This window comes from Phalacrocorax carbo, chromosome 2 (genome assembly GCF_963921805.1).
Source record: "Phalacrocorax carbo chromosome 2, bPhaCar2.1, whole genome shotgun sequence".
In the NCBI taxonomy this organism is placed as follows: Eukaryota; Metazoa; Chordata; class Aves; order Suliformes; family Phalacrocoracidae; genus Phalacrocorax; species Phalacrocorax carbo.
This window is the reverse complement of record NC_087514.1, coordinates 71,033,577-71,046,467: the sequence shown is the minus strand read 5'-3', so window position 1 is coordinate 71,046,467 and position 12,891 is coordinate 71,033,577. Positions and strand designations below refer to the sequence as shown.

General features: G+C 40.3%; 1 protein-coding gene across 2 annotated transcripts in view; it reads right to left on the bottom strand.

Moving 5' to 3' along the window:
* Positions 1-5,358: 5,358 nt before the first annotated feature.
* The window catches only part of TERT (telomerase reverse transcriptase), a 33,905-nt gene continuing 26,372 nt past the window's right edge, over positions 5,359-12,891 (bottom strand). For both annotated transcript variants that reach the window (XM_064443224.1, XM_064443225.1), the window contains 5 exons: positions 11,860-11,986; positions 11,480-11,541; positions 9,576-9,700; positions 9,076-9,213; positions 5,359-5,786 (listed from right to left, as the gene is read on the bottom strand). In XM_064443224.1, the coding sequence (XP_064299294.1) occupies positions 5,683-5,786; positions 9,076-9,213; positions 9,576-9,700; positions 11,480-11,541; positions 11,860-11,986 (556 nt within the window). In that variant the 3' untranslated portion in view covers positions 5,359-5,682. The remainder of the gene's footprint in view (positions 5,787-9,075; positions 9,214-9,575; positions 9,701-11,479; positions 11,542-11,859; positions 11,987-12,891) is intronic.

Sequence of the window (12,891 nt, the reverse complement as noted above, 5' to 3'; positions counted from 1 at the left end):
TTCCAGAATTTATTGTAGTGGGAAATACTGTGAAAACAAATTTCCCTTATTTTTTCCCCATAATTTCTCATACTGAACACAGTAACTGAACACTGTAATACAAGTTCGGATGTACGGAAGCCTCTCCGTAAGCTGCTACCTTACAACAACATGGCAATGAAGTTAATCTTTACTTAAAAACAGGTTTTCCTGTACTTGTCTTGGTCACTCTGCAGTGATGGGAAATGAGGATTCCTTTTGCTGAGATACTTGAGCAGCCAGCAACCTCTGAAAAAATATAGGGCAAGTATGTGAAGATAAGGTATGACAAAGCCTTTAGGCTGAGTAATTAGGAGAGTCAAGGAAAAGAGAGGAAGGTTAAGGAATATGGAGGCAATTTCAGTATTTAGCCTTGTGACAGGCTGTGCCCTAGTAGGGCTTCACAATGGGTATCAGGGATTTGGCCACACAGTGAAGATGAATGAGACCAACTCAAATTCTGCAGAGGAAAGGCAGTTACCTGACTCCTTGAAAGGGGCACAAGGGGAACTGCAAGCCTGGGATGGAGGAGGAGATGATTTTTATCTTGCTGCTTAAGAAAAGAGCAGGGTAAAGAGAGATATATTTTTTTTCTTTTTTAGATTTAGTATCCCATTCACACAGCTGCTGCTGCAGCCTCCTGTCCTGCAGCTAGCCTGGACAGTAAGACTATCCTGGAGCAGTGATGGTACTAGAAACACGGGCATCCAGTCTGTCACACCGGATCCACCAGAGAGGACCAAAAGCATAACATGCCTCTGCCTGCTGGAAGGAAATGCACGGGTAAACTGTCTGTGTGCACAGCAGTTGCCAGGCCAGAGCCTCCTGGCCCTTCCACTATGTGGGATGAGTGGTATCACCTGCAAAAGAGTTAAGCGCCTGGACTTCACGTTTTTATTTCCAAGAGCCATGGACTTGGCCAATGACCTGCGTGATGATGTCCAGCAACTCCCCATGGTAGCCTGCCAACAGTCCCAGCCCAGCAAGTCAATAGCAGGGCAGGTACCCCAGCACAGAAACACTGCTTCTGCTAGCAGAAACCTCACAAGTCAGAGGTCCAAGCAAACTTCTTGATGTTTTGCAGCTGTGCACTGTAAAGGCTGTTGAAAATGACACCAAAGATTTCAATTGCCACTCTGCCTGTTGCAAATGAAATTTGAAGGGTTATGAGAAAATAAGGCTTCCGTAAAGAATGAATAATCAAAAAAAACCCAATTGCAGTTTTGAGCATGTATTCATATAAAAGCTGTAAATACATAAGAATTTTAAATTAACTAAAGCGTACACTCTCTTCATGCCTCTGACTACAGATAGCTGGATGTTTGTTAAAATCATATAGGTAGAGTACAGGCAGCAGGTGTAAGTATTTGGTCAGAGATCTGTTCTTAAAGAAAAACACATCCAACTAATGCAGACACAATCTGAGAAAAGAATTAAACTACATATACAAGGCTTTCAAGTCTATCTCAAATCACTGTCATAGCACACAGACTTCTTGACTTTTGAGCTGCCCCTTCCCATTCACCAGAAGGGAGACTTCGTGGGTCACTGGACACGCAGTTCAACCTAGGACAGTACTCAGAGGGAAGACAATTTTCAGCTCCAGTAACTACAACTCACGGCAGGGAAACACGCTAGCTGAAGTTGCTGTTTAGCTGAAGTAGGTATGTAGAAAATATGTTGAGCAACTCTTGCAGGAACATTGCTTTTCTGTTCTCAGTGCACTTCTGATGTGACCTCTACTAAGATTCCTGTGCCAGAACTGTAGTCTCATTCCAGTAAAATTAGTGCTACAATCTTCCCCTTCCTACTCATAGGAAGCACAGCATCTTATAGGTACTTTTTTCTCTTGAATAGCATGACTGACTTTGATACTTGAGGAACCATGTGCATGCAGACATGAAGCTGAACCTGTGTCAGTGTCTTACGTACTAAGCACTTTCTACTTCTGCTTTCTCTCCTCCTCATCTTTTATCAGCATATCCCATCAGTTCTTCTTTGCTATCATACTATTCTATGAACTCATACCATTCTGACAGACAAAGACTTTTCTAGAATTATCTAGGCTGTAAGGACAGCCTGGATTCTTTGGGGGTAGATCCATAAAGGACACAGACAGAGGCATGGTGATGTTCAGCCTTAGGCAGGTCCATAGCCCTAAGACAAGGAGCTCAAGTACCTATTAAAGGATGAAGCCTCAGAAGGACCATTGCAACAGCACTGTAAATAAGGAAGCATCCAAATTATCATAAAACAATAAATAGAGAAAAGCTGCAGACAGAAAAGTATGTTCCTTCTGGATCACCAACAACTCCCTACATTGCAAAATTCAATACCTACCTCAAACCGAGATTCACAGTCCGTAATACCCTCCCGAAAGGAAGAACTGGGGAGAAGGATGTGTTTGATGGATGCATGCAGATGCCACGGTTACCTCTAGAGGGGCTTCTGTCCAACTCCTCCCTTCCAGTCCTTCAGAGACACTAAAAAACAATTCTCAGCCCTATCATTCTTCTGCCCCACACAGCTTCCAGCACTGACTTGCACAGTGGTTTGCAATACTTGCAACGTAGGTAGCACAGTGCAGTTACACTGAATGGCTTGGCTCTCAAACTCTCTACTTCTCCTAAACACTGAGACAGTCTTAACCTTCCCCCCAACCCTCAAATCTTTTGCAGTTTTCCCAGCTTTCCAGTGATTGCTGAAAATCCCTGTTAAAAGTTCAGAACACTCCTAAGCAGAATCTGGAAATATTAAAAGAATCAAGTTACTCAATCCACCCAAACGTTTTCCCTCAGAAACCGCTGTTTAATATACTACCTTGCTACCAATTAAGTGGAAAATATTTTACCACCATAATATATCACACTATTTCTTTTAGAACAGTTCCTTACAGAAGTAGCTTTATGGAATATTTCTGCCTTCCTAACAGTATAAGCATCTCATTTTAGAGCACTAGATCTATGCCATTGCTATGATTAATCTATTCCTTACGTATAAGCTTACAGTATTTTTTTTCCAACTGTCATAAGCTGCAGCAGCAAGTAAGTACAAGTTTCTAGTACATACTGCCAGCTCTTCTTTAGATTCCCAAATTCTCCATTTGCTAAAACACATACTAGGTTCAGCTTTATTTTCACTTGCCTTCTTTAATGGAAGATATTCTTGAATTAGATCGTCTTCTCTTGTGATTTCTGCATTGTATTTGCATCTGTGCACAAATAGCCTTCAAAAACAGCAGTTACAGTTTAAAACTGATGACTCAGCAAGCAGTTATGGGGAAAGGCAAGTATCGGCTCACAGAATTGCAAGCGTTCCTTTATGCGTTTTTACAAAATTACACCTTCAACTGAGACCACGTCGGCAGTTTCTGTTATGGCAGTATCCACTGTGAAACAGAGCAGAAATGGGCTAATCCAACCGTCAATGAAGTTTACATTCCCTGCATTCTCCAATGGCATCCAGTGGAAGCCACATAACGAAGCAATGATGCTGGAAACAGGACCCGTTGTTCTGAGCCTTAAGGTGGAAAAGCGCCATCCTTTTCTATTAGGGACCCTGCTGAAAGACATTAAAAACCGCTGCCTTTAACATTAAAACATACAAAACAAAACAAGGTATGCCTCAGCACAGATGAAAGAGTCAAAGTTCTGAAAAGCTGACCAATTCAGCACAGTTCTTGCTCCAGTTTTCTACCCCAGTTATCCAGGATGCTCTTTTGATCTCCCTGGGGGTTTGCCTTGGGACAGCTGTTCACTGCAGAAAGGCTCCCCCACTCATCCCAGGGGCCACTCCTCCCCAATGGATTTATGCTGTAGGATCCTGGCTCGTGAGGTATCCTTTCAGGTTGCCCACCCCCTCTTCCAGACCATTCTTTCATAACAGGCAACGCTCGTTGGCTCTCAGGAGATGACTGGGCTCCTCTGCCTCATCCTTCTCTGAAGGTTCATGCACAACACCAGGACAAAGTAAGCATGCGTTCATCCCTACTGCCGCCCACCAGCACGGCCGCCTCGACAGGACACACAAAATGCACAGGGCCTGTGCAGTAAGTGGTAAAGAATGAAAATTTGTACCACCCACAACTACTACAGCAGGAGAGGGGAAGAGAAGCAGGTAGGAAGGAATGCACAGCTGAAGAAAGTCCAGGTAAGGAGTGAATGGCCACATGTAGGAACAGCTCCAGCCAAAGAGTAGGAAGTTCTACAAGTGCTCAAGTTTTATCCCTGTCACGGCCCTCGGTGGAGCATCTCGCTGCCTCTTCCTGCCACATGATCCAATAAAATAAAGCTTCCTGCACAGTCAGGCCTCTCTTGTACGATGGTGTCCATGATCGTGTTTCCCCACACCGTTATCGCTGCAGAACGTTGAGGGGAATGGGGGTTTTTAAACGTTTGAGCTGCTGGCTGGGGAGCAACTGAGCTGTTCTTCATCTGTTCTCTACTCTAGTAGGAGAAATTCTTCTATGGCATTATTTTTATTTTATTTGTAACTGTGCCACTTCATAGCAAAAAAAAAATCCCAAACAAACCCAACTGTATGAATGAGACACTGTACGTTTGACAGTTTGAACTGAGCTGTGGTGTTAATGGACAGACTGCAATACTGCAGATCAGCTTCCAGGAGCTGTGTTACTGATCCCTGTGTGATGGTGGTCTGTCATCCCTTGAAAACATCTACCCAGCAACACTGCCTACACTGCTTCACGCCAGCAAGATGTCCTCCATCTACTCTGATAAGACCTCCCAGCAGCTGCTATTTAGCTGATAACAGAGACAGAAAAATCCTAATAAAATAGCTCTAAATTAGACTATTGCAAATTCAACACACAAGTTGAAGAGAAAAAACAAAATGGGCAGGTTTGTCAGAGCAGCCACAAGGCAAAATTCAGCCCTGCACCACACGCAAGCACCAGGGCTAGACAGTACCCGCAGCAACATTACTGTGCCAAAGCTAACCCTAAATAAAGAACAGGAAATGCAGGTAGAAGAGTAATCTACTCAGTATATTATTTAATCAAGAACTTTTGTTTTGTGGGTATAAATGCACCACCATCATTCTGTATCAAGTGTTCAACATGTAGAAAACATGTATTAAACAAACCCAGCTTTGGCATTGAAATTTTGGCATATCTTAGTTGTGCTCTCCAAAGCATAAAATCTCTAACTTGTACACCTTGCTAGGTAGTGCCATGAAATGCATTTGCCCTGTGCAAGTTACTGTCTTTCAGGACGTAACCCAGCTGGGTGTGAAGTTGAAGATTACTGTAAGATAAAGGTACTGGAGACAAGCGCACATTATTGCAATTAACCAGAAAATTTATTACAAAATAGTCTGCACAGAGAAGCAAAGAACATGTTGAAGAAACAACACGCTGAAACAAGAAAGTAGATCTGTTTGTACAGAACATAGTACAATGATGTCTTCATCAAGACGACATGACTTACTGAAGGAAACCAAGTCAATTACTTCAAATAGCCTGTGAACTTACAGGCAACTACAAACAAGAAGCTATTAACAAAATTGCTTTTTTTAGGTCCTTGTGTGGTATCTGAGTGAAGTTGCTTTCAGTCCACTCTACCAAAATAAACTACAGAGAAAGTCATCTAAAGACACAGCATTTATTTTAAAACCTGGAAAAATTATGCAATAAACCTCAGTCAGTTAGTCCAGGATAGCTTTGAAATCTTGACAAAGAGATGGTTCTGTCACTGCCTTCAGTAGCGCCATAGTATCCTTTGGGATCTTCCTGAATAGCTGCATCTTACCTACCAAAATATCGGAAACAATTAATTACTGCTACAAGTAACAAACAATTGTGTTTTAGGGAAAATGCTAATAAAATCAATACTAGCTGAATCCAATTTAAAAGTTGGAACACCTGGAATATGGGGATAAAAAAAATATAACAAAATATGCTACTATTCTTCCACTCTTAAATCAGTATTTTAACATATGATTTTTAGCCGAACTAAGAAAACCAAGGATCACATTCCTCCTACTATGTCCTTGTAACACTTCTCTGCTTGGATTTAAGAATTTTCAAGTTTTTTTGAAAAGTATAAGACCATTCATTGCACAACTATATCCACCAAAAAAGGCCTTCTGTCAAAACATGATTACTTTGAAAGGCCCTATTTTAAACAATGCAAAGGACCAGGGATGGGTCCTTATCTGGTTGCTAATGTTTACCTACAGCAGGAAGGGATTCCCAGACTGTTTCTTTCCCCCTCTACTTTCAGATATGACATCAAAATAGCCTATACCTGGAACTGACATATACAAAAAGATTTTAAAGAATAAAATCATGTGGAAAACGCACCTTTTGCTATACCAAGCAATAGCAATTCTCCCCACTGTGTTTCCTTGTAAGAGAAGAGAGGCTAACTGGAAAGCCACCCTTAAGTGGAAAATTCTGGAGACTAAATGAGGCTTAGATCAGGAATGAAATTTTTATAATAGAACATAACAGCTCTGAAACACAGAAGGTCACCCGAGTCTATTGTCAACATAACTACAGACGATAAAAATGACTTTTCAAAGATTAGGAAGAACATGTAAAATCCTAGCAACAGTTTAAGTCCGTTACCTAAACAGAGTTGGCAAAATTGTCAATGGTGCAGAAAGGCAGAACTGCTCAATAAACATGTGTTCTGTATTTGGAAAGAAGACAGATGATGTACTTATATCTTATCATGATAAGGAAAGACTCTTGCTCCTTTCCCCACTGGTAACAATAGGAGGGATGTTAAACAGTAACTATGTTTTAAATACTTAACTCTGAAGAATGAGGACAACTAGTACTGACAAGTCCCTAATGTTGATATTTAACAGGTTTTGGAACAGTGGGAAGAACCTCCTCCCCAAAACCTATCAGCCTGATATCTATTCCCATGGAGAGTAATGGAAAGGCATGTGCAGGGAGACAAGGAAAAAAAAAATAAGTTTATATCAATTCTTGTCAACAACATGATCTTACAGGGGTAACAGGTTTTAAACAGCTGATACAAACTCCAAAATTACAACAAAAAGTGTAGTTGTTCAGTCAACACAGGCACTATTACCAGCCTTGGTTATCTCTGTGCTACAGATTGCTGTGCCCTATAGAGATACTGAGCTAACTGTACAGGAACACACCTGAGAACCAGTGGCTTCCCCGCCACAGTTACTGTGACATCCACACATGCTACCTCATTTCCAGAAGCAAAACAGAGCTTAAAATACAGTTTTAAAATTTGCTCCATTATATCTACATAATGCTCAGCTCTGTGGTAACCTTCTCTACAGCATGATGTTCTGATTACAGTGACATCACCCAGGAAAAAGGCTGGTGCAGGCCAAACAAAACTACCTTCTAAGACAATAGAAAACTATCAACATCTCTTTAAATGCATTTTAGTGGTTTTTTTCAGGACAGGAGACTTAGTATCTTACTAGCTTTGGAAAAGAATAACACCACGTACAACCAGGTGACTGAGAAATAGCCTTTGTCTACTATCAGAGTTCTTGGAGACATGGAGATAATGATGCACGTTCACACCAAGGGTATGCCTATGACTTATTACTACAGATCACAAGAGTCTTTGTACAGCTTTACAGTACCAGCACACTGATGCCTCACCTTCCCTCCTGCTCAGCCCCTAGGTGGTGCCCCTGGTGCCTTCTCAGTTCCTTCCCAAAACCAGTTTGAGATGGGTTTTAAAACCTCAACTAACTCTTAAAGGAAGCAGAAAGGCAGATGGGAAGCAAATAAATATATATATATATATATGTAGTCAGCTGGTCTTGTCAGCTTTCAGTCAGGTCAGCACCTCCACCCTGAACGTACTGTCAGATTCAACAGCAAAGCATGCACAGAGAAGCACAGGGGAGCTTTGGCTTGGATTGTGGCTGCCAGTCAAACATCCCAAGAGCAACACCTTCAGCATTAGAGGTGAAAACTCAGATGCGCTCTATATGGACCTTAGAGAAGTGACACAGCTCCCAGAGAAGCTATTATTCTACTGGGTGTGACTACTGCATTCTCTGCTCAGTTCTTCAGTTCCTGCCCATTCCAAGTGAAGCAACAGCCATCTCCTCCTTTCCTGGAGGCAGCCTGCTTCCCCTGGTACTTCTAGAAGGGCTGAAGAGAACTGGCTTCTCAGCAGCAGCGATCAGACATGGTGCCCCCAGTTCTGGTGTCGGTGAGTAACTCTGAGAGAAGGAGCTTCTCTGGGAGAGGCTGCTGGAGTTCTGCTCCACACAGAAAGTGCACAGCTGTCAGGAACACGCCTGGTGCAATCCCAACCATCAGCTCTGGAACCCGACGGAAGAATTTCTCAGTATTGTATAATAAAACCACCCAAGTAATGACTCATTCAGAGTGTGAATTACAGAGTCAGTGCTGAGAGTCTGGCAGCTAAATTCAACAGTACTGACTGCTTCAGAAACACCTACTGCTGTTCACTTTTAATATCTTAGAACTGAAAATTCTATTACTTCTGTGGCTGACCTGGGGACAGACCGCACAACTGGTCAGAGAGCGAGCTCCCAGAGGCCAGCTACACAGGCAGCTTCTTTCACTGAGTAGAAGAGTCCAAGATTTGCCACACAACTCTACTACGATACAGCATATGCAGCACAGCAAGTGCTTCTGTTTCAAAGTGACCCCAGTGACGCTATTTTTAGTAAGAGTTTACATTGCAGAAGGAACTTATTTAGTTGCCAGTTAATCTGCTTTTTAAAAACAGAAAACTGACCATTCATATTTCATTTAGTTAAACCTGCTGAGAATGTTTATATGATTAACCCAATCTCATTAAGCTTTGTGAGCTGTACAAACTTGTTGAGTGCTAAGTATCACTAGCTGTCCCTAAGAACAAGGCTCTGGAACATACAGTGCTGAAAAACATACGATTTTAATTTGCCTACTCAGTAAACCTCATTGAAATCAGAAAGCTCATTAATGTACATTTTAGAACAACTCTTTATGGTAAGAAAAGTTTAAAAATCCATTAGATTCCAAGTTCTATTACAATTAACCATATTTCAAACTGTAAAAAAAAATCGAACACTTACAGATTTTTAGGGGCTTAAGCAGGCATTTGTAAACAACTTTGTGGTTTGACAGTTTGACAGTGAAGGCATGATAGCAGAGCCATTCTGCTGCCTCAGAAGGGAACACGCCAGATGCACCTTTGTTACCTAAAGCAACCCCTAGAGACAGAACAGGAAAATAACGTCACTGAAAAAGATGAGCATTAAGATGCCTGACCTCTCCTCTCTTCCTATAAAACCACTCCAAGATATTTTTACTAAAAACTGATGTAGTTAATGAAGCCTTCTATGTCAGCAAAGGACTGAAAACTAAAACCTGAAACATTTTAGTATCTTCAGGAAATTGAGTTTATAAAAAATGCACTGTGATTCCTGTCATGCACTTCATATTTTTCATTCTTGATTTTATCTCAAAATGACATGATCTGACTGCACACTCAAGACAGTTTATTTAAAAAAAAATACACCAAAAAAAAACCCCAAACCCAAACATGTACTTCATTGCCATTAACATACTATACCTGCATTTTTTGCTTTCAGGATACCATAGCAGCATGATGCCGTTTCAGAGATGATCCTTAGGAAGAAATAAGGATTGTTTCTAACTTTCTGGTTGAAGGGAAGTTGCAGAACACAGGCGTGGAACCTGTGCACAAAACCAGCCTATTTAATCAGAAGTCATTTGCAATTTAAAGTGAAACTAGTATTACATACCTGAGGCACTATACAACATTTTAAAACACCCAACAGTCTTTAGCTATACCAACACTTAGCATAAAACACCTCTCCTGTATATACACATCCCTGGACTGTCAGACACATGTGATGTTTGTTTGTACATTCTGTGCTGAAAGATCTTGAAGGCACCTGCTTTGGCAACAGAATTCGCTTCTGAGGACAACTGTCCTACATGCACGGGAAGTTAAACTACGCATCCCCACCAATTCCAGATCACAGACCACGCAGCCAGAGAACACCCACATGACAGAGTCCGAGTAAGAAAAAAACAAAACAAAACACAATCCCACAACAAATTCTGTTGTTCAGGAAAACAGATCTCCAAATGACATAGCGTTCCACAGACTAGGGTTCCCACTCTTTTGTCTATTTGGAATCCAGTTCTATGGAAATTACCTGTATTTTATGCTCCCTTATATCTCTGTTTGGACATATTTTAAAACTGCTGGGGGCTTTTTTGTGTTTGGTTTTTTTTTTAGTGGTTTGTTTGTTTTTCCAGACTCTGGCATTATAATCCTGCTTATGCTCAATATAGTCAACAATTACAATGCTGATTTTTAATTACTCAACAGTGTATATACCTGTTTATTAAATTAACCCAGCATAAGCATAATAACTTCAAGAAATTTTGAAATTTTAAACTATTTAAAGGATAAACATAATTACCACACTGCATCACAGAGCTCTGGCTGAATTAACCTGACATGCTGTTAGCATGGTGGACAGTTTCTTTAAAGGTACTCTAACATAAAGACCTTTGATTAGAGTGCTACCATAAAAGCAAACAGAAGTAACTAAGTAATCATGTCCAACATCAGAGTAAAACCGTAAGTCACTCACAACACAAAGTTTAAGAGTTTGACATATCAGTGTTGTACTAGACAAGTCCAGTTACACTTTTTGGACACAGGAATGATACAGCGTGAATGTGGACCAAGCTGAATTTAGGAACAAACTAAAATGTTGCTTCCTAACAAGTATAAGCCTAGCAGAAGAGCAACACCCGATTTCTGTTGGAAGGAAAGCAACTCTTATACCTTTTTTGCATTAAAACAATAAATGAACAATTACTTGGTGCTGCAAACCATTCAAAGTTTTTGATGCATGGAGATTAGTATTTCCTCCCAGTTTGCTTATCAGTTTTGATTTCTTTCCCTTTATCCTTGTTTAAAACATTCACTTCCTCTGCTGGTCAAGAACAGCTCACAAAAAAACCAAGTTATTACCAGCTAAGGACCAATTAAGTCATTTTCAGCAGTTAAGAAACTGCAATTAACTTGGTATAATGAAACCTCTCTTATGGCAAAGTTATATAGGTCAAAGTTCTATATAATTTTAATAGATACAAAGTTCTAAATATAAACTGGTTAATGAGTGATAAGGCTTCTCGTCACCCCGCTGCAGCAAAGCAGGCAGCTTTTCTTGAGGTCAGCTGTCAATATCCAGAAAGAAAAATGAAAATCCATTTAGTGAAGTGTCACTTAAACACATGCATCAATATAATCCTATACGCTGAATCTAATAATATTACGTAAGAATGGTGTTGAAACAAGAATAACGTGACTTACTACTGACATTTACCAATGCACATTTTTATGGCACACTTTTTCATAATCCATAGCTCCTCCATGTGTCAAGAAAGAGTAATGAAATATTCAGATTCACTGTTGAAAAAAGAGTGACCTACCTGTAAGCCTGAAGTAAAAATATCTTGTAGATGTTAATGAAAACTGTTCTAAGACTATTGATCTAGAACAGAACAGAAAGAGGGCTATAGGAATATTTTACTGTCATGATTTGTTCAAGTTCAACAGCATAAGATGACTTAGAGATCTAGAGAAAAACATTTGATACTAAACTTCAAAGATTTCTATCATGTACCTAAGTAACAATGTTGTCAAGGTACAGGCCTGGAAGGTGCTGAGACCCCAAATTTTAGTTGATGTCAACATTTCCAAGTTATGTGTACGACCTCTCAAAATCAACTCTTTTTTAGAACTCAAAGCAGTTTTAATGCTTTTTACCACTAATCACAATATTTCCAAACATCCATTTCCATGTTCCCACCTGTAAATCAAGAAATAAACAGTGGCATTTCAGTTTGAGGACTGTAATCAATTTGTATCTCATGTTTTTCCCAGCTGTTCTACTTGAATTGAAGGAAAGACTTGATCTGATAGAAGTACGGGTATAACTAGAAAAAAAAGAAAACAAGTAGTTAAACTCCATGGGCTAACAGCCTAAATTAAATTCTGTAAAGTAAGCCTCATTTAACTTATGTTACAGAGGTTGCCTGCTAATCAATGAGCCAATAGCTAAAAAGATGACTGTAACTAAATTCAATTTAGAAACAGACTGGACATTGTGGCATTAAGGCTATTAGCTAAGGAATGACTTCAGCACCTCAGGGCTGAATAATTCACCCTGCTAAAAAAAACCCAAACCAATAATCTTAAACACAAACTGGATGTATTTCTATAACACATTGTCTAGCCAGATCATTATTAATGACTCCATTAACAACCAGGCTATACTCTGTGATCCATGCGATGCAGGAGCTTAGGCTGGAAGCCACCTCAGTTCACCCTGGAATTCCAGTTACTTATGTCAAGCGTATCAAAAGCAAGGCGGCCCTTGTAACAAACACCCTCAGGATTCAGATTAGCGTCTCCCAGACCAGTAGCACCAATGCCTTCATCAACATAAACTGTTTCTTTTCGAAACACAGCTAATGAATACGTGTCTTTGGCTCTTGATTTTAGTCCTCTGTTGTTACAGAAAATCATGTTGTATACATTCATATCCTAAACTGACCAAGCTTTTCTGTTTTGGAAGACTACTGAAGAACTTCACCAAGCTGGTGATGAAAATCCTCCCTCTAATTTCCCACTTAAATGTACGCGTGGGCTGTTTATATTAAATAGGGTCAATAACACAGCAATATTATCCTTCAGTTTAAACAGTTTTTTCTTGTTAATCTTTAACAAACGCCTCATGCTATCTCTAGGAGTCCATGTAAAGGGTCTACAGAGCTTTTCAGTAGGATACATTGTTCCATCACAAGTTCTATGCCATTTCAGACTGCTCTGTGTACACAGC